This window comes from Polypterus senegalus, chromosome 1 (assembly GCF_016835505.1).
Source record: "Polypterus senegalus isolate Bchr_013 chromosome 1, ASM1683550v1, whole genome shotgun sequence".
In the NCBI taxonomy this organism is placed as follows: domain Eukaryota; kingdom Metazoa; phylum Chordata; class Cladistia; order Polypteriformes; family Polypteridae; genus Polypterus; species Polypterus senegalus.
This window is the reverse complement of record NC_053154.1, coordinates 140567572-140589936: the sequence shown is the minus strand read 5'-3', so window position 1 is coordinate 140589936 and position 22365 is coordinate 140567572. Positions and strand designations below refer to the sequence as shown.

The 22365-nt window shown below is 38.1% G+C and overlaps 1 protein-coding gene across 1 annotated transcript; it reads left to right on the top strand.

Moving 5' to 3' along the window:
* The first annotated feature begins 250 nt into the window (after positions 1 to 250).
* Positions 251 to 22026, top strand: kng1 (kininogen 1). The gene is made up of 7 exons (XM_039759195.1): positions 251 to 533; positions 8955 to 9065; positions 9148 to 9229; positions 11364 to 11536; positions 11722 to 11826; positions 12500 to 12589; positions 21057 to 22026. The coding sequence occupies exons 1-7, from the start codon at positions 318 to 320 to the stop codon at positions 21525 to 21527; spliced, it is 1248 nt and encodes a 415-aa protein (XP_039615129.1). The 5' UTR covers positions 251 to 317; the 3' UTR covers positions 21528 to 22026.
* Positions 22027 to 22365: the final 339 nt, after the last annotated feature.

Here is a 22365-nt window from a genome sequence, read left to right as displayed (position 1 = left end):
TAGAAAGCAAAGCACAAAGAATAAGCCTGTATTGCCTCAGAATTTTACTTTATTGATTTTATGGTTTAAAATCCACCACACTGAGACCTAAAGACCCCAACAAACACAAAATGACCATGAAAGCCCTGCTGTTCAAACATTTGCTCTTCCTGTGTGTCAAAGTCACTGTTTTCTCCACCTCATCTTACTCAAACACAAATGTTTAGATAAACTGTCTCTGTTTGTTTTATGAAAAAGTATATAATGGGGATGAGCAAGGCGCCAGAGCTGGGTAGTGAACTGCCGTAAGCCTTTGGATTAGGCTTCATTTCTCCTGAATGGGTTACGCATTACAAATCTCCAGCATGAAGACTTTAGCAGCACTGTTAATCTACTGTTCCCTGAGCCTCATAGGAGCATTACCTTTGAAAACTCCGACCTACTGTGACAGCGTAAATGTGCGACAAGGTGCAGACCTAGCAATTCAGAGGTACAACCAAAATCTCAACTCGAGCAATCAATTTGCTCTTTACCAAATCCTGGAGGCCATGGAGGTAAGTGAAATGTCAGAAGAGAAAGAAATTATTTTAGCATTGCTGCTGCTTCTTTTTAACAAGTAATCTCTTTAATCAGCTTAATATCTATTTATATTCCAAAATGTAATATGTCAAAGCAATTTAAAACTTTTTAACTTGAAAATATTTTTTTGACAGATAGACAGAACTTTATTTGTCCCCAGATTCATTCTACTTTCTCACTGGCTGGCAGATTCTCTACGTATGTAAAGCAGTAGCTGAAATGAAAAGTTTCATTAAGTGTGAATGCAATTAAAACATCTATCTATCTATCTATCTATCTATCTATCTATCTATCTATCTATCTATCTATCTATCTATCTATCTATCTATCTATCTATCTATCTATCTATCTGCTGAAGGTAGTTCTGGATCACAAGTGGTCAGAGCTTATCCTGGCAGTATGGGTGCATGGCTAGAATGAACCCTGGATGGTATGCACTGTTCATTACTTCATGACAGGAAAAACTTACAAAAACACGGTGTTAAATGACAGTCATCAAATAACCTAACCTGTGTGGACTTTTTCCAGGTACTCAGTTTCTCTTCACACATCATAAATATGTGTACACTAAGCTTTTAGTGACTCCAAACTGGTTTTATATGAGGGAGCCAGAGCATGTGAGTGAGTCCTGCAATTGACTAGTACTCTGCATCAGATTTTAGTGGGGTAGTGTCCTATCCCTATGGCCCTTAACTGGATTAAGTGGATCTAAGAATGCATGAATGATATTCCAAAATACAGGGATAACATTAAAGTGTCCTTTTTTAAAGTAGCACTGTCTTTCTGTTCTTAGTTATGTCAACATAGAATATTGATCCATGGTCTACAAGAGTCAGAGCAAAGTTTAATATTATCATGATCAACATGCACTACAACAAGGGTCAGAAACACCCACACAACTGGAATTCAGATAAGGGAAGGCTTGAAGCTGAACTCTGGACTCACCTGCACAAAAAATAGATTACCTCTTAAATAAAGCTCAAATTCCATTGTATGTTCAACATCTGCGGAATTTGTCATACTAACAGAATATCTAAATACCACGTTTCCTGCCACTCCACCCCCAACTAATTTAGGATATCAGTTATGCCTGTTGCAAAAAGTAGCCTTTGGCATGATGACAGTCAATCACAGGACAATCACTCTGATGCTCTGACAACTCAGAGGTACCATTTGAAAATCGCATCAAGTCTTTGGACTTTGAGAGGAAAGTGCAGTTGGGGAGGAAATCTACATTCACAAATATACTAATTATATATATATATATAGTCACAAAAATCACAATGAGACATAGCAAGGTTTGGGGCAGCCACCCGTATAATTTGGTTTCCTGGCTGCAATTTGTCTTTTAAATGATAGCACTGCTGTGCACAAAACCGAGTCCAATACAGAACTGAGGGAATAGGGAAAAGGTGGAGACTTTTAGAGGGGAAGAAAGGAAGTGAAGTCAAAGGGGTCAGGCTTGTGAGGGTCTTCTGTCATTGGTGCAAGCCCGGACGTGACATCACAGGGGCTGGTGCCGGCAAGGTCTCCTTCCATTGGCTCGGTCCCGGAAGTGACGTCCAGAGGACCAGGAAGAATCTCTCGTGAATGGTCTGCAGGCAAAGGAGAAAAAGAGTCAGTGCACTCTGCCACCTCCCGGTATGTCTCGGAACTGCCCTTACTCAAGCCCATTAGCTGCCTCCCATGCGCACGTGTGTGACAATATATATATACAGTCCATTCCTGAAGGTGATATGCTTTAAATAGGAAAAATGGGCAAGCGTAAAGATCGGGGTGACTCTGACAAGGGCCAAATTGTGATGGCTAGACGACAGGGTCAGAGCATGTAAAAAATGGCAGGTTGTATGGGGTGTTCTTGGTATGCAGTGATTAATACAAACCAAAAGTGGTCCAAAGAAGGTCAACCGGTGACAAGGTCATGGGCACCCAAAGCTCATTGATGCACACGTGCAGCAAAGGTTAGCCCATCTGGTCTGATCTTACAGAAGAGCTACTTTTGTGCAAACTGCTGAAAAACTTAATGCTGGCAATAAGAGAAAGGTGTCAGGGCACACAGTGCATCACAGCTTGCTGTGCATGGGGCTATGTAGTCACAGACCGGTCAAAGTGCCCATGCTGAACCCTTTCCACCGACTAAAGTGCCTGCAATGGGTTTGTGAGTGCCAGAACTGGACCATGGAGCAATGAAAGAAAGTGGCCTCATCTGATGAATCACGTTTTCTCTTAGATAATGTTGATGGCTGGGAGCATGTGAATCATTTACTTCAGGCTAGAGGATGTACTAGGAGAAGAAGGCATGCTGACAGAAGCAGTGTGATGATCCGAACAATGTTCTGCTGGGAAACGTTGGGTCCTGGTATTTATTTGGATGTCATTTTGACATGTACCACCTACCTAAAAATTGTTGCAGACCACATACACTCCTTCATGGTAAAGGTATTCCCTGATGACAGCAGTCTCTTTTAACAGGATAATGTGCCTCACCAAACTGGAAAAGTTGTTCACGAATGGTTGGAGGAACATGTCAAAGAGTTCAAGTTGTTGACTTGGCCTCTAAATATCCCAGATCTCAGTTTGATTGAGCATCTGTGCTGGAAAAAGAAGACCGATCCTTTGGTCCCCACCTTGCAACTTACAAGACTTACAGGATTTGCTGCTAATGTCTTGGTGCCAAAAAACACAAGATGTCTTCAGAGGTCTTGTGGAGTCCATGCCTCGACCAGTCAGAGAGATTTTGGTGGCACAAGGAAAATGTACACAATATTAGGCAGGTGGTTTTAATGTGGCTAATCGGTGTGTATATACATTCTGTACATACCTGGGGCCTCATGTATAACGCCGTACATAGAACTCACACTATAACATGGCATAAGCACAAAAGCGGGAATGTGCGCACGCACAGAAAAATCCAGATGCAGTAATCTGTGTGTATGCAAACCTCCACGTTCTTCCACTACATAAATCCCAAACAGCGTGAAAAGTAACGCACGTTCACGCGCCTGCTGTCCCGCCCCAACTCCTCCCAGAATTACGCCTCTTTGAATATGTAAATCAATATTAATAGCCCTTAAGCTCAGTGTTCTGTGAAAAGACAATGGCAAAACCATGAGGAACAATAGAACAATTTCAGTGCATACCAAGTGGAGGCAAGGTAAAACGTACTATTTGTTGGTTTAAACAGTGGTATAAACAAGAAAAGGAAGCTGATCGAGTGACATAGCATGTCAGAGAAACTCCAAAGCTCAAGTTCACAAAGTCGCACAGTGCCTGAAATAAAAAAAGAGTCGCATATCAAAGTCACCATGAAAAGGCGAGTTGTAGCCCACCGTCTGAGTTTCATATGAAAGCTTATTAGGGTACAGAGGAAAAAAAAAGGCACACAGTGGGAAAAAAGCAGGAAATGTCAACTTTAATCTCAAAATTTCCACTTTAATCATGGAGTTTATTTGGTCATTAAAGTAGAACATCATAAATTTAATCTTAAAATCGTTCAATTTACTAGTTTCGCAAATCCCATCGTAACAAAAGTAGTACGTTAAATGCTTTGTTTTGTATTTGATGTTCTATGAGCTCTATGTGTGTGAATCACTACGTGCTTCTTAAACCGGCTTTCTCTACCTCTGACAGGACGCAGAATGTATTACATTCATGATATTACAGCTCTCTAAATAACTAAAATACTGCGATGTATAGTGATATCATTTTCATGATGATAGGAGTTAAAGCCCGTTATTAAACATGGGAACACGGTGGCGCAGCGATTGTGCGCGACCTTCGATAAAATAATTTATTGTAGCAGTACTGTCTCTTTCAAACGTACTAACCTCCAATTCCTGTCCTTCCTTTTCTTTCTCCAAATACCTAATAGCCACACAATCAGCTCTGTAATAGATGTCAAGCCATCTGTAAGCTTATAATGTCAATTCATCAAAACTTTTAAGGAACATTGAAATATCTTCGTAGTACATGTTTAATTATTCTATCCTTCACGCCAGTCCCAGTGAAGCATACAGTGCAAGGCATGCAGGAACAATCTGTGAACGGAGTGCCAGATCCTTGCTAGCGTAGCGTTTAATTATTAACAATATAGATTATTTAAATAAAGTTAAAGTTTTAGCTGTATAATATAATAAACATTTTTTGCTGCATTTCATCTTAAAAATTATATTATCTTAATATGTAAATATGCGCTTTATAAAGTGGCTCAGGTTGTGCAATATTATAACTGTATCGCAAGTTTACAGTTATGTAATTGTACTAATAAGTACAAACAGTTCTACAAGGAGCAATTAATTGAGTGCGTTTAGAGCTCTTGGGATGAAACTCTTTCTGAACCGCGCGGTCTGTACAGGAAAGGTTTTGAAGCATTTGCCGTGTGAGAAGCAGTTCAATAGACAGCATGGCTGAGGCAGTGTGTGCTTGATGCTGTATACCAATAATTCTCTTTCTGATCAGCTGCTCTGAGTGGTGCAGTGAGAGTAATATGGAAAAAGATGATCTGCTGTGGCAACCCCTAACGGGAGGAGCTGAAAGAAGAAGAAGAAGGTGCAGTGAGAGTAACAACGTTAAAGCAGCTATGGTATTTAGAATAGTTTGGCCATTCCGTGGACCATTATATTGTTACAGGTTAATTACAGTCAGATGCATTAAACTAATAAACATTATGCGCTTAATTTCAGTGTATTTATAAAGCTGCGTCAGTAATGTGGATCTGAAAAATAAAGATGAACCACACGGGAACAGTAGCATGGCTTTGACGCCGGGTGCTGCCAGTCTGCAAATCCGAGCGGAGAACTTGCATACGACAGGGCATGAGGTACCGTGGAAATGTGCGTAGCTTTATGCCAAGTTTAGTTTTTATACATTGCGATTTGAACGTGGAAACGTTCTTACGCAACATTTCTGTGTGTACGCACCTTTTATACTTGAGGCCCCTGGTCACTGTTTATGTACAGTTTGCTTGCTTTCCTACTGTCTGCATTTGTTTTCCTCCAGGTACTCCACTTTTACACCAACATCCCTAAAGACATGCTGGTTAGGTCAACTGGCATTTCCAAACTGACTTTGTATGAGTGTGAATGTGAGTGTGAGTGTGGATGTGACTGAACCATTTCATAGACTGTCCTCCCTATTAATATTTCCTGTTTTGCCCCAGTGGTGCTGTGATAGGATCCTGTCCCCATGACTTTAAATTTGATTAAGACACTTTGAGAATGTTGTTTTATATAGATTGGTTCATAGTGTGTCATATGAGAGGTGGCAACCATGTGACTGACTGGTGCTGTTTAGTTACTACTCCCTTATGCTGCAAGATTAATGATGAGAAAACAGAGGACTTACAATATTGGACATTCTAGCAGACAAATTGTTGAGTGCAGATCCCTAGTCCTACCAATATTAGAGTGTGCTTACACATGCAGCCCATACACCATTTTCATCCAGGAATGACTGCATCTCTGTTAAAATCCTGGCTTCCACACTCTTGAAATCCTTGCACTTATTCTTTTTGGCTGCAACCATATACCTTCTAGATATTTAGCTTTGTAGCAGATAGAGGCGTGGTCCACCTCTAACACCCTCGGGTACCACTCTGAACACCAGGTGAATTATTTAATAATTATATGAAATAATTATTATTTTTATTATTATCCAGTGCACCAAGCACCCTCCACTCCACACTCATAAATCACAAATAAACTACAAAATACTCTTTCCTCCTCGCCCAGACACTTCGCCCTCCTACCTCCCAGCTCAGCTCACTGTCTGGGCCTTCCCACAATCCTTTTATACACCCTGACCCGGAAGTGTTCCTGTCCAATCAGTCCACAATTCCTTATTCATTCCGGGTCAGGGCAAACAGTCCTTTTCTTCATCCCGGGAGCACGTTGTTTCTTCCCGTCACATGACTATGACATACTCCTGGGTTATAGGGCACATGTGAGCCTATGAGCCCCCCTACAGCGATGCCTGGTGGCCCCCAAAGTATCCAGCAGGGCTGTGTATAAACACTACAAAGTCCATGATGCCCTGCTGGAACTCGGGGCATGATCATGCTGTCGGGAGGGCTCCTCCTGGCGGCCTGGGGGTGAGGACCGGAGTAACATGCCGGCAATCCACCACAGCTTTTAAACTGAAGGTGTTGACAGGAAGTTTGGTTAACACTAAGCTTCATGAAGGGTGGCGAGCGGTCCCTGAATATGCTTTGAATCGCACTCAAAACTTAACTCCACCAAATGCCTTGCGATGCTTTTTCACAACTACTGTAGTTCTGAGCTTCTTATTACGTGTGTGTCTGCCCACTTGCCTAGTAAACATATATAAGTGTTATACATGGGGATAAATTAACATTCTTCTTCTTATCTTGATTTTTAAGATTTTCGTCATCATCACCATCACCATTATGATTTTCATTCTTCTTTTCTGGGTTTTCTAGTTATTTAAGCTGCTATTTACTAGTCTAACGCTGATGTAGCCTTTAAGCATTCACAGTTATTTGCCCAGTTTTAACAGTTATTATTAGGATACAGATAGGGGCGCAAATTCCATGGAAGAATATGAATTAAAAAGAAAACAACAAAAAAGATTTATGTATTTAAAGCTATGGTAGAAATAAAAATGTCCCTTATTTTCATATACTGTAAATCCAATACTACCTCATTTTGCATGTTTTACTGTGTTAGCCAGAATGGATGCAATGAGAAGCCAGGCAAAATCACACCTTTTATTGGCTAACTGAACAGGTTACAATATTAAAGCTTTTGAGGGAGCTTAGGCCCCTTCTTCAGGAAACCTGTAATCCTAAACTGTCTGGAAAGCTTGCATATTGTAATCTGTTCAATAAAACGTCTCATTTTGCCTGACTTCTCAATGCAGAATATAAGAAAAAAAAGACCAGAAAATTAAACAGTGACATCAGATATGACTCATTTATCGCAAAAATGGTTGGAACAAAAACATAAAGTTACAATGGGCTCCCAGGTCTGAAGCTGCGAGTCTCTGCGATATGATATATGTTTACACAGCCAAATCATATGCGGAGTCAACATGGTAAACAACAGAATGGTAAAAGGTTTTCTTTAAAAATATGGGAGGCCATAACTTAGACATCCTAAAACTAGTTCCTTATGGGTTCACCTGCCTGCTCGTTTTTATTTCAACTCTCCTGCCCAGTTTGTAATAAGTACAGTATTTCTGAGGGTCCTCACAAACCCTTTCTCATTTATAATGACGTTTGTCACAGCTGCAGTTATTCACATCCTTTCTGGGGTTTCTGCCCATCCTTTAAACACTTTGTTCCCTTCAGTCTACACTTCTGCCTCCTATCATTATACATAAACACATTCACCGTGTGGATCATGGATCAAGAAAACAGTGGACAGAATTTAATTAGTGATTTAGTCCGTTATTATCACCTACCATAAACAAAAACAAAATCAACATGTTCAAGTACAATCACTTTCTGGCGACTCTCTAAGTATGTATACTGTTAAATCCTGTGGTCATCATTAAGAGGGAACACAACTAAACAGCACTCTTTTAAATGAATGGTGGCAAAGGCACAATGGAACAGCAGGAGAAGGAGAAGAAAGAGCCCAGTGTAAGACAGGAAAAGGAATCAAGAATTGACAGGCCAGAGCAGGCATGCTTGCCTAGGACAAAGCTTAAGAAAGAATAGACTGGGGATAAGTCATAAAGTGGCTAGCATGTGGATTTATTATTTGCTGTCCACAAATAGCTTGTTCAATAAACATAATAACATTAGACTCATCCATACAAGGCATCCTGTATTCATATGGGGTTAGAATAAGGTCAATATTCCTCTTTAGTGTTTTTAGTGTCAGGAAGAACATCTGGCCATAAAAACTTCCACTTTAGTATCCCTAAAATGTGTGAGACATTCAGTCAATCTTAGTGAACCCAGAAAACGGCTTTTAAACCAACAGAGAGAGAGAATGGGGGGTTAGAGAGGGATTTAGCTAGCAGGTTTCAGCCTTGTAAGCCAGGGGATTGCAAGGGTAGGATAGCAGTGAAGAGACCATGATAGATAGATAGATAGATAGATAGATAGATAGATAGATAGATAGATAGATAGATAGATAGATAGATAGATAGATAGATAGATAGATAGATAGATAGAAATCTTTATCATTAATTTATAATTTATCATGCGATTTGCAGTTTTTATCAGTGCCATAATCACTCTGGTCTTGTGTCACAATTACACAAGTTCACATTTTTATAGGAAAGCGACCTCTTTATTACTGAAACTTGCACTATCAGTCATGCCATACTGCCACTTGATATGTCATGTCTCACCCACACAAACTTTCACCACAAAAACTTTTGTTTAACTATTAGAATCCTAAATTGTATTTCTATTTTTATTTTCACAGGCTGAAAATGGAAGTGAATACTCTATTAGCCTTGCCATTAAAGAATCCAACTGTCCTGTAGGGGGAGGCAAAGTCTGGACAGAATGTGACCACCTTCCTGATCAAATTGGTGTAAGTTATTACTTTCAGATCCTTTTCAGCCACATAACAAAACAAAAAAAAAAAAATCAAATATACTTTTTGTTTTCCACAGATAATGCGCCATTGCACAGCAAATGTTTATATGGCACCTGTTTTGGAAGACTCCAATGTTACCATATCTTGTGATGTATTTGGTATGTACTTATTTGAACTTGCATGGCTTTTGATTTAGCCAATAAAAGAAACTTATAATATGATTAGCGATTTGAAGCAAAAAGAAACAAAACCAAGTGTATTTGTATTTTTCCTGGTCAGGTTTGCAGATAATTATAGCCTGTCCAGACAGAAACAAACTCACAAACTAAAACTGGAAAGAATGACAGTCCACTGCAAACAATGATGCCAGTAAAGCTAAAGTCCTCAGAGGAAACCCAAGCAACTATGGGAAGAGATTCAAACACTATTTAGTGGTTGCTGAAACAGGGTTCAAGCCCTGTAGGGGTGTTGTGTTGCTTTATGTGTCTTACTTGTAGTCACATTAGAATTTTGAACTGGATGCAATGCAATGTATCATTTTTTAAAATTTTATATAGTGTCTCACTTTACAAATCAGCTTCTTTTTCTGGATGTCATGTAAAATGTATAATGCGCACATAAATCCTGATAATCTCAATATAATCCAAAGGAAAGCACACAGAAGGAAATAACAAAATGAAAATAGGTGTGTAGTATATGAGCATTGTGGCAGGTCTGTGGATGGACTCAGGTTAGACTCATGGTTGTGCTGACTGTCTGCTATTCCTGCTGGCCACATTCTGACACAAATGCAATTTTAGCCTCATTCAGTTTAAAAAAGAATGAATTAAGTGGGTGTTTTAAAAGGCAACAGAGACAAAAATGCATCTTAAGGCTAACAGAGACAGATAGACACACTTTGGAGAACAGATAAGAATAAGAAATTAAACAAACAAGGTTGAAACCGGATGGTGAAAATTACCCTGCATGCATTATGACTGAAGTAAAAGTGACCTCTCTCTATATAAAAAAAACAAGATATTTTTACAGCAATTTTCACAACTTGGCATTCTTGAATAAGATAAATGTGTCAAGGAGAAGGATCAGTTAGACAGTGGACAGGACACCGAGAGGATGAACTTAGTGCCTATTTTCTGTTGTTGCAATTGGGAAATCCCAGCAATACAATGGATCAGTTTTGAAGCATTTGTGTAAAACATAAAGGATTGGGTGTGTTACTAAGATGAAAAAAGAATCCTCTATTAGCATGAAGTAACACTCACTGTTATTTAAACTGTTGATTTTTAGTTCATCTTCCAGCAATAGTCAGGGACCTCTTTATGCAGTAAATATGAAGAAAGAGTCACCTCTTCTAAGTGTTACAGTTCATATGTATTATTGGAAGAGAATATAGTCTTTTTCTTGCTTTCGAGAAACTCACAGTGCTATTGCTATATTTATCTTCTTTAGTTTGGATGTGGAGTCATCATAAGCTGTGTCTGAAAGTGAAAACTGCAACATCTTAAAAAAGACAAGTGATTTCATACACTAACATGAAATGGTCTCAAATATATGAAAATAAGCAAATAAAACACAATATTCTGAAACGTACTCCACCCAGCTAGGGCCTGTCTTGATCAATGGGTGTAAGGTGGGTTGCCAGTCCATTGTAGGGCCCACGCACACACACCTACACGTACATCTATACAGAATCCATTTGGAATCACCAATCAACCTGTTGTGCATGACTTTGTGGATGCTGAGAAAAATATAAAACAAAGTATCTGATGGTGGGACTGTAATTTCCTCAAAGACAAAAAATCCCAGACATGGGATGCAAACCCAAAATGTTGAATCCATGACAGCAGCACTAACCACTCTGCCACTGTGCTGCTCCATCAAAACTTGCAGCAGACAGTTCTGAAAAATAGTAAGCATAGACAGGAAGCCTCTGAAAAGAGAAAGAATCAAATCTTAGATACACTGTAAGTGTACAGACTAGTTGTAAAAGTATGCATAGGTAGACAACAAGTTGAAGAAATGAAAAAAAAAATGTTAAACTAGATAAATCAGTTGACATTAATGCAGATGTCAAGTGAAGATTAATAAATAGAGACCTGACTTTGAAACCAGCCTTCGGGAAAAATAATGAAAAAGAAATATTGCAACCTTAAGAAATTAAACAAAACATTCAATTTGGTCAGATTTTAAACTGACGTTACCTAGAAAATGTTGTGAGCACTAAGACAATGGAGTTGTAGAGCAAGAGGTTATGTCTCAAATGTAATAATTGTTATATTATGTTCTTTACAGTTGAAAAACCAATCATTCCAGAAAAAGCACATTGTGTTGGATGTCCAATGGATATAGATGCTAATAACAAGGATCTGGATGAACCATTGTTTCATGCAATCAATAAGTTCAATAAAGAAAACAATTACTCCAATTATTTTAGAATTTCTGAAGTTCACAAAGCTTCAACACAGGTGAGATTTCTACCAATCTTAAATGGCAAGCAGTATGCCTAAAATTCTTCCATATTTTAGGTTTAGATGGAACAAACCCTTTGCAGAATTGTCACCTTATAAGGGTAAACATTTTTCTTATGAGGACTTTTTTGTAAAGAAATAGAAATGATTATGTTGATCAATTCTATTTTTCCATCTTGTAGGTGGTAGCAGGCATAAAGTACAAAATGAGTTTTTCAATACACGAAACAAACTGTTCTAAAGCAGGCCATCCTGAAATACTTCCAGAATGTGAATCTGGAAATACTGTGAGTAATCTGTATCATTTCATGTCTTGGAAAAAGTATTTCTTGTACATCTGTTATGACAATTTCGATGATTGAAATGAGCACATGAAAGAATGTACCATCATAGGATAATTAATCAGAAAAAGGGAACACTTAATGACCTGAAGCCAACATAAAATAATACCAGGAACCCATAATGTTACTTGTTAAAAATTATCAATTGTTTCTGTCTCCTTAGAGCGCCAGAAAACAGTATCATTTGAGGGCAGTGGAACAGGAGCTATTTTTTGGTACATGGATCAGCACCTGTGGTGACAGAGTGTTTTAATTCCTTCCCAAATGTTAAACTGTATTCTGGAATGCAGCTTCAGTTGGTGTGGTTAGGTTGGAATAGTGAGAATCAAATTCTTTCAAACCAATACAATATGTGTGTCATGTAATTTGAACGTTTGTTGGGCCAGGATTGCAGGGAAATTAGAGCCCACAAGGGCTACATTCTTGATGTACGTTTCAGGATTTCTACACCAACCCAGGGGCCACAGGAGCAAGAATTAAAAGTGGTACAATTATCTTTACTTTAAATTGATTGGTTTACAACCGCTTTTCCATTTAGCAAGCCTTAAATACTCTGGCCATCATTATGGGAAGAGAGTAGAATTCCTTACCACTTAAACGTTTTTTTTCTTTCTTGCAGAATGAAGGCCATTGTAATGCAACAGTTGTCATTGTTAGATGGATGAAAACAGTCCATTCTGAGGTCGAATGTGATGTTCATCCTGTTCAGGTAATTATAATGGCCCATCCACAATAATTTCCAAGTATTATTTGCATACAATATATCTCACTCTCAGCAGTTCATTTCATGTTATTGCCTGTAGACTAGTGATTTCAATAGATAGATAGATCTATAGAACTTCAAATAAACCTTGATTGTTAACCTCAGATGAACATCTGCCTCGTTAAATCTGCCTTACAGTACTGACAGTCTGTGCTATCTATGTCATTTGTTGCAACACAGACAATGACAATTGTATCCACCTCTGCTTTGGGCAGTAGCCATTTCTTGTGTCCAGGGATGCATTTTGTTGTGCTCAGGAGGCAGCACACCATATGATACCTGGGTTTCAATCCCTCAAATAAATTAATCCCTTACTATCATCACCTCCCTCTATATGAGGACTGGTTTACAAGTGATCAATTGGGGCTCCCCATCCCTGCCTACCACTTCTAAGTTCCCAGGGTCATATTCCAGAACCATACAATCCAAAAATGAATTGGACATCTTCAACTCTGGGGAAGATACTCATACATGGTGTGTACCTCTTGCTTTGCATTTATGTCTGACCATAACCTACCTGTCTCTAGCTCTCTGGTCTGGGCTCTGCTCCTGACTCAAGCACTGTATTAGCTGGCATTTCTCCTAGGTGTAGTCCTCCAAGAAACAAACTTCTGAAAAGTCCTACATCATACAAGTTCCCTTTAATACTTTGTTCTCACTTTTGCCTCCAAGCAAAAATGCTGTTGCCTGCATTGTATTTAATTAAATGTGCTTTGTCTTTGCTCCCATCCTAATGCAAATGATCAGCCACTTGGGAGTCATTTAACTTTTTATAGTGTATTCTTTTATTTCTTTCTGTGGATTTTAAGTAGCAAGGACTTGATTGAACAACTTAATATCTCTATCTCTGTTTTTGTTACTGCCTGTACCTCCTGTATGTGCTGCAAATGCAAACCCCTTCAGCCATTCTTGCTACCCTTCATTTGGTCGGTGTTACTCCTATGAAATTGAATAAGCATCAAAAACACTCCTTCTGAGGGAAAAAAAGCTGTAATAGTACAGCCTGACCTTTAATAGTAAAGAAAATGATGTTTTAGAAACAAATCATGCAAATAAAATTTAAACTTGCACACCGAATGATCTCACAGGTTTGCCTAATCCTGTTGGGTTGGATAAGAGTATCCAGGTACTATAGTGCACATGTGTTTAGGATGGACTTATATGATTTTTGTTGGAGAGTTGGAGTGTGCATGACAACATTAGTCAGTAACTTGTGCAATTATCTGTAGAAGCAATACGTTGAAGTAATTGTATTCCTCCTTACAGCTCTGTTTTAGTTGGTCAATGCTGAGGTTATTAGTTTATAAACAGCTCTTGTAATGTTCCACAATAACATCTGAAAAATCTTTATTCTTTCCTTTTTTCAGCAATTCAGTTGTAGATGTGTCAGTGTGCTCAGGATCATTGTCCTGGTGTATGATTTATATTTGACTTTGCTTTATTTGTTGAATAGATGTCCTATTTTCTTCTAGAACACTCTGGTGTAATGAGGAGTTTATGGTGACGGTATTGATTATGAGGCACTCAGATTCTGTGGCTGCAAACTAAACCCAAATCACCACTCCGCTGTGCCTAAAAATTAGCAAGATGTTCTTATGGCAGAATACTCTGCTGGGTTTAAACATGGGATTGTAAATAAGAAACGACTCTGCTTTCGTCTTGTCCATTCAGAGCACATTATTTTAGAAGTCTTGTGATTTTAGTTCAGATGCACCTTTGCAAATCTAACTGATGCTGCTTTGTTCTTTTTGGAGAGAATGAGCTTTCTCTTGGTTACCCTGTCATGTAACCTAGAATTATTCAGTGTTCTCCCATAATGATTATCTCCCTATTGAAAGAGTTCTGTAGACAACCAGATGTATCCTCTGTGTTTTTGCAGATTCTGCAAGGTATTCTGTAGATTGATCTCTTTGGTTGAGTTGCCTTGACCTCCAACTACTGGGAAGATAGGCAACAGTGCTGAATATTTTCCAACAGTAAATAACTCTTTTTGATGACGAATGATTGACTTCAAATTGTTTTGAAATGGCTTTCTAACCCTTCTCCAACTGATAACATCTGGTTCTCTGAGATCACTGCAGATGTCTAATTTGTTTGACATGTTGTTTCCACAAATTTAAATGATGAAGAGTAAACTGGAAAAGGTTGTGCTTTTACACAGAATTAGTACCATTTTCTAAGCATGAGCCAATCAACTTTTTAAATGATGTGGAAGCAGTAAGGGCAAGTTGCCTTATTGTTATTGATGAAAAAAATAACATAACAATGTAAATTCTGTTATATGCTGTTGGATGAGGCTGGCAGGACTCAACTACTAGAATAAGTCCAAGAAGTCCAAATGTATACAAAAAAGACACCTTTTACTATGCAAATAAAGCACAGGAGAAGGATTAAGATGTGGACAACACAAAGTACCAAAGCAAAATAGAGAGACAAATGAAATCTTACTTTCCTCAATGACCCTGCTCTTCTCTGCCTGGTGGGGTGGCTTGTTTACTTGCACACATTAAAAACATACTCAGACTCCCTTTCTAGCCTCCTGTCTCTTTCTCTTTCTTTTACACTGTCATCGACCTGGCCACTTTCTTTTTTACCAGTTGAGTCTTCACCACCAGCCCTCCTCACGATGCCAGACTCAATTAGATTCTAATCATGATGTCATTTCTGGCCAACCACTGGAATCACGCTGGGGTGAAGCATAAGCCCTAACTTTTGCTTCAATAGCAACATATCAGAACTCCAGCTACTGTTTCCCCTTAACCACAGCTATTTCTGTTACCCTTATCAGGCCATTCTCCCACATAATCATTCAGAAGCCTTTTCACTAACCTGCCACTACTCTGTTAACCTCTTGTGAAATGACCAGGAGAACAGTGGCATCCTGACTGTCCTTTCCCAGCTTTCACTGTCTCTTGATTGTAACCATCAGATGCAGTATGTCTTTTTGTCTAGGTCAGGTAAATTTGTAAGAGGTTAAAAGCCTGAAAATCCTGATTTGTAGAAAATTATTCAGAGTCCCTTAGGAGAACAGAAAAATTAATCCCTTATGCATATTAAAAACTGTTAAAGAACAACTACCACTAAACATATAGAAAAATCAATTGTAAACATTATAAAGAGGAACTTATATGAAGTCAGATATATTTAGTTCTCTTCAGGCCTTGTACTCGATTTAAAATATGACTTGACTCAAAATATTATTTTAAAATAAATATTACAAAGATAATTAATAAAAAGAGGCATTTGAGCTCCTTATACTGCATTGTCAAAGTCCGTGCATGTAATTCATTTTCAAAAGTACAGCACGTTATTTTTTCTTAATCACATTAATTGACACTCCTTGATATCTGAGCCAAAAGTTTTCAAACTTAGAGCTGCAGCTCCTGAAAGGTTGACTATAATAAAAATATCAATACAAATTTTAAAGATTGACTTTAAATGGCCTAGTTTTTAAATAAACATACTGGCAAGTGAATCTGTTTTTCAGTTGTTAAATAAAAGTAATCAATAAACATCTGTCTCATGGTGCTCCTGCTATGACACTCCACTCTAGTCTTTCCAAATCGTACTTTTAGAAACAGCAGCTCCCATCACTTTCACACCTCACAGCAAGAGAGATGGATTTCTGTAAAAGTGAGCACCTCATGTGAGTCGTCTCTTTCTCCCCACTCCACTTGCAGAAGCAGGCTGTATAGCATGTCTCTCTCCTTCTTTCTCCTTTAACTTGTTGAAGGTGAACGTGAACTTGTTTTTTGTACTGTTGCTTTGAACCTAATTATTAATAATAAAAATATCTAAAATTTAAATTTTTAGTATTATCAATATTAATCAGCAGCAGAAAGCTATTGTTTCAGTCAGAATTTTTAGTGTTTGGTAACTTTCATCCTCCCTTTAAAAATAAATACAGGAATAGGCTGAAGTAAGAAGCAGAACTGTACATAAAGTTATCAAAAATAGATCCACAAATTGATAATGATGACTCTATAAAACATAAAGAAAGTCAACCTTCACAATTGACTTTGAGTTACTTCTCTCCTTGTTTGACCTGTAGTTATATGTAACGTCAGTTACTTTTCTGTTTCTTTTGATCTAGATGTACATATAACTACAATTCTTGTAGATTAAAAATTTTAGGCCTTCTTTATTCTTTATCAAACCATGCTATTGTTCTTGCTTTAAAAATAATTAATTAAAAAGGTATTTGATGTGCATAAGAAAAACTAAAGCACATACACAAATCACACAAAAAAAACCCCTGCAATCACTTGTTAAAATCTCCAAATGCAATATTAGGGGAAGGGTGGGAGTAAAAAAAAATCTCCCTTTTAGTAGTGACTAGAATGAGTTTAGTACTTAACAATTTACGACTGAAAGAAAATGGTAATACTTTAAAATATTTAAATTCCTGGAGGTGCTATCCCAAGAAAAAGGGCTAAAATTTGCTAGCCTAGAGATACCACTTGACATTGACTCACACATGTGTCAATAGTCTCTTGACCAGATGGTACAACATTTTGGGAGACCTTGGAAACCCCTGATCTAACCTATTCCATTAACAATGGCTAAGAAAGATGACATTTATGATGCTTGCTTTTGGTGTAAAACTCTCACAGGCAGTTCAAAGAACAGAATTATTGATACTTGTAAACTTACTGCAGGCAAATTCAAATATCACTGCAGTACAACATCATTGGTTTATTACTTAACAGCAAAACAAGCATGATGCCACTGTTAAAAACTGTGACATTACGTAGCAAAATCTGTGGAGACGTTAGTCAATAAATGAAACAAGATCTAAAGCATTAACTACCGCGATTTATTGCAAAATGGATCACGTCAGACTGCAGACCTCTAAATTTAGCTGAAGGTACAAGTCTGGGGCACATCATTCAGTGAGGTTTGACAATTCTTATACATTACGTTCACATGGTACAATTGTATCACATTTCAAGGATTTCTATGAAAAGTAAAAGTCTTTGCCGTTTGAGCAGCTAAGAAGCAGTCACATTCACAGGGGACTACTGGACATCAGGAATCACAGTTAATCAGCTGTATAAGAAGTACTATATAACTAACTGAATACTTTACTGTATACAGTATTTGTTGGTTTTTAACCTTTTTTTAGCCAGGGGCTAACATTAATTAATAGAACGTTGTTCTTTTGAACATGCTAAATATGATTGTACAAGAGTAAAACATTCCTTCCACAACTCATTTGCTGCTTTTCCTAGTGACCGTCCTTGACTTTTGTTGATGGTTATTGGAAAACATAATGTTACAGAAAACTGTATTCTTTTGGATTCAAACAGGTGATCAGTTGAATAATGGGAATTTTGGGTATAAATATAATTTCACCCTGTAGCACATCCTGTAAAAACAGAAACTTTAGTCAGATTTGAAAGTAACACTTTGAAATGTAATCTTGTATTATTACAACATTTTGGTGGGTTTAAATCAAAAGCAGTTCACAAATTGAAACAGGCCCAGTATATGGAAACAACAGTTTAGCTCAGAAAAAGTGGTGAACAGAAAGTTGGAACCAGTAGGTACTGAAATAAACCTCAATTTTGCAATATGGAACATGATGGAATGTGAAATGAAAGGTAGAGCAAACCGCTAATCCGAACCTTAAATTGCTCACTACGTAAATAAACTGCTCAAAAAAATTAAAGGAACACTTTGAAAACACATCAGATGTCAATGGGAAAAAGAAATCCTCCTGGATATCTATACTGATATAGACTGGGTAATGTGTTAGGAACGAAAGGATGCCACATCGTTTGATGGAAATGAAAATGATCAACCTACAGAGCCCTGAATTCAAAGACCCCCCCCAAAAATCAGAGTGAAAAAATTATGTGGCAGGCTAGTCCATTTTGCCAAAATTTAATTGCAGCAACTCAAAATTGTACGCAGCACTTTGTATGGCCCCTGTGTTCTTGTATACATGCCTGACAACATCGGTGCATGCTTCTAATGAGATGACAGATGGTGTTGTGGGGGATCTCCTCCCAGATCTGGACCAGGGCATCACTGAGCTCCTGGACAGTCTGAGGTGCAACCTGGTGGCATTGGATGGACCAAAACATAATGTCCCAGAGGTGTTCTATTGGATTTAGGTCAGGAAAGTGTGGTGGCCAGTCAATGGTATCAATTCCTTCATCCTCCAGGAACTGCCTGCATACTCTCACCACATGAGGCCAGGAATTGTCGTGCACCAGGAGCCACTGTACCAGCATAGGGTCTGACAATGGGTCCAAGATTTCATCCTGATACCTAATGGCAGCCAAGGTGCCTTTGTCAAGCCTGTAGCGGTCTGTGTGACCCTCCATGGATATGCCTCCCCAGACAATCATTAACCCACCACCAAACTGCTCATGCTGAATGATGTTACAGGCAGCATAATGTTCTCCATGGCTTCTCCAGACCCTTTCACTTCTGTCACGTGCTCAGGGTGAACCTGCTCTCATCTGTAAAAGTACAGGCACCAGTGGTGCATCTGCCAATTCTGGTATTCTATGGCGAATGCCAATCAAGCTGCATGCTGCTGGGCAGTGAGCTCAGGGCCCATTAGAGGACATGGGGCCCTTGGGTCACCCTCATGAAGTCTTTCTGGTTGTTTGGTCAGAGACATTCACACCAGTGGCCTGTTGGAGGTCATTTTGTAGGGCTCTGGCAGTGCTCATCCTGTTCCTCCTTGCCCAAAGGAGCAGATACTGGTCCTGGTGATGGGTTATGGACCTTCTATGGCCCTCTCAGCTCTCCTAGAGTAACTGCTTGTCTCCTAGAATCTCCTCCATGCCCTTGAGACTGTGCAGGGAGACACAGCAAACCTTCTGGCAATGACACGTATTGATGTGCCATCCTGGAGAAGTTGGACTACCTGTGCAACCTCTGTAGGGTCCAGGTATCGCCTCATGCTACCAGTAGTGACACTGACTGTAGCCAAATGCAAAACTAGTGAAGAAACAGTCAGAAAAGATGAGGAGGGAAAAATGTCAGTGGCCTCCACCTGTTAAACCATTCCTGTTTTGGGGGTCATCTCATTGTTGCCCCTCTAGTGCATCTGTTGTTAATTTCATTAACACCACAGCAGCTGAAACTGATTAACAACCCCCTCTGCTACTTAACTGACCAGATTAATATCCCATAAGTTTCATTGACTTTATGCTATACTCTGATTAAAAAGTGTTCCTTTAATTCTTTTGAGTAGTATATATAATTGTAGCAAGCGAATTGAACTAATGTTGGCTTCAGATGTGGGTTTTTACCTTGTTCACTTAAGAATTTATTTTCAAGTTTAGCACTAGTCGTATTTTTATGAGGGAAGGAGAATGCACTATTACAGTGTTATTACCATTTTTTATTTTATTATTTTTTCATTTCCTCAAGTGTTTTTTATTGTTAATTGGTATTACGAACATAATGATAATATGCAGGTGGACAACAGTGTTGGCTTTTGCAAAAATGCAACCATTGATTAAAAAAATGTTGTGTGGTCAGTTCTTTTCAGATTTCTTGCCACGTGTGGTGTACACAGGAAAATGAAGTGCATGCACCCCACTCGCTGCAGCATTATTACTGACATATATCAACAGATAAAAAAAAAAAACATAGCTTGGCTCATTTTTTTTTTTATAATGTTACCAAATTTCAGTCAAATCGGTCAAACCATTTTTGAGATTTTTGGGTATTTTTTTTCTATTTAAATGGGAAATATGCTTTTGGTTGATAAGTAAGCATATATAGTAGAAGTAGTAAAAGAAAAATAAAGTTCTAAAAGAGGTAAAATTAATGAATCCCTAATCTGTGAGTTTTGGATGGTTAAAATGGTAAAGTCTGAATGATAATATATACTATGGTAAGATGTGCAGAAAAGAGAGGAAATCGAAAACTTTGACTGAAAAATGAACTTGTAATGCAAAAAGACCCTCTTAACTTCATTGGGGCACCCTTAGTTCTTAAATGTAATAAACTAATATAGTATTGTCTATGTATGATAAAATTCAAAGATTTTGTTTTACTTTTCTTTCTTTTTTTAACTTAATTTTTTAGCATCTTGTAGTGATATAAGAAATCTAACATGTGCTGTGTTTCTTAACTGAAAAAGCAGCCTTAGTAATATGTTTAATTTGTGATTTAAAATTTACCTCTGAATCCATAATGACACTTAAATAACATACTACTGACCTGGCCTACAAGGCCAGATGATCGTTTTTTTTTTCCTTAACAGCCTCACTGTTTTTACTGCAGCCAAAAGCTAAAGTTTCTATTTTTCCTTGTTTAGTTTAAGGAAGTTACAGTTCATCCATTCTGTAATGCTAGAAGGATGAGATCCTCAGGGTCATCTGGTGCTACAAGTGAGTAAGGCTATGTGTTTGCCTGCATAACATTATATTTAATGTTTTTTTAGGAGGTCTCACTTTTCAGAAGACCACCTGGAATCACTCCTTTTCGAAGTGTTATTATGCCTGAAGACATACTCACTGAAAATGCAAACTCTGAAGCCCGGAAATCTAACCTTTTGACTGCCCTTAAACGTTTTAAAAGAGATGAACCGAAAGAGGTACAAAGCATGGAAAAATCATCTGAGGAGTCAGAGGAGACCTCAGTTAAGCCTTCTGTCATTGTGCCAGTAGTACCGAATTTTGATCCCATAGGATATGGGCCAGATCCAGCAGTTTTACCATCAGCCTCAAACAGCCCAGCTTCTGGTCATAATCTAGAACCACTAGAACTTTCTCAGGATCTTAAACCTGTGGTTCTCCCCTACATGTTACACTGTCCTAGTAAGCCATGGAAGAGAATAGAACTTCCTGATAAAATAGATCAACAACCTTCCAAAACTGGAGATTTTCAAGATGTAGACCTTTTGGGCTTTTAATCAGATGCTTGCAAAATGCAGAATAAAACTTGGTTGGATGAGTAATGATGCATACTTGAATCCTTATTACATGCTTCCGTGATCAAAAAGGGTAGTAAAAAGTTAATATACAAATACAGTATTTGAGAAAAATTCAAGATTTAAATTAGGAAGGTCATTACATCAAGCAATCTCAACAGCTCTTTACTGTCGCCTTCCATCATGTCAACAGTAAGTGAACATGTTCATCAAAGACAACAATTGTTAATGCAGTTTATAATATGCTAGAATATGTGTAGTTGAAACTCAGTAGCCAGCATACATGTTTTTGGCAAAATGTATATTAAGTTTTGTAGTATATCCAGCCTTTACATTTTTGTTCTCTTCCAGAAATGTGTAGCTGTTCATTTATTAAAAATAAGTTAAGCATAACTCTTACTGGCGGTATGTTAGAATGGTATTTAATATAACAAATCCCTGGCACGTTCATCTGGTTTCTAATAAACATACCTAAATAAGAGAACATGTGCTACTCGTACTGGTGTTTTCTTCTTTAGTAATAGTCTTTCCTTCCTAATCATTTTGAAGGAGATACAAATCATTTCTATATTTGTTTAAAATTTCAGAGTCTACTCACTTACAGGATAGCATTTTTCTGCAGACTAAATTTGGCAGCAGACGTAACCTATTACTAACCTGTCTGGTAGCTATAGAATTTTGGAAATGTATTAAATTAGACAATATTTTTCACTTGTTTTCGAGGTACGTATTATTAAGTGTCAAGTATACATTGCTCTTAACTCAATTTTGAACAGTTATACTTATGGAGTTCACCATCTTACAGGCAATTTGTTTTTAT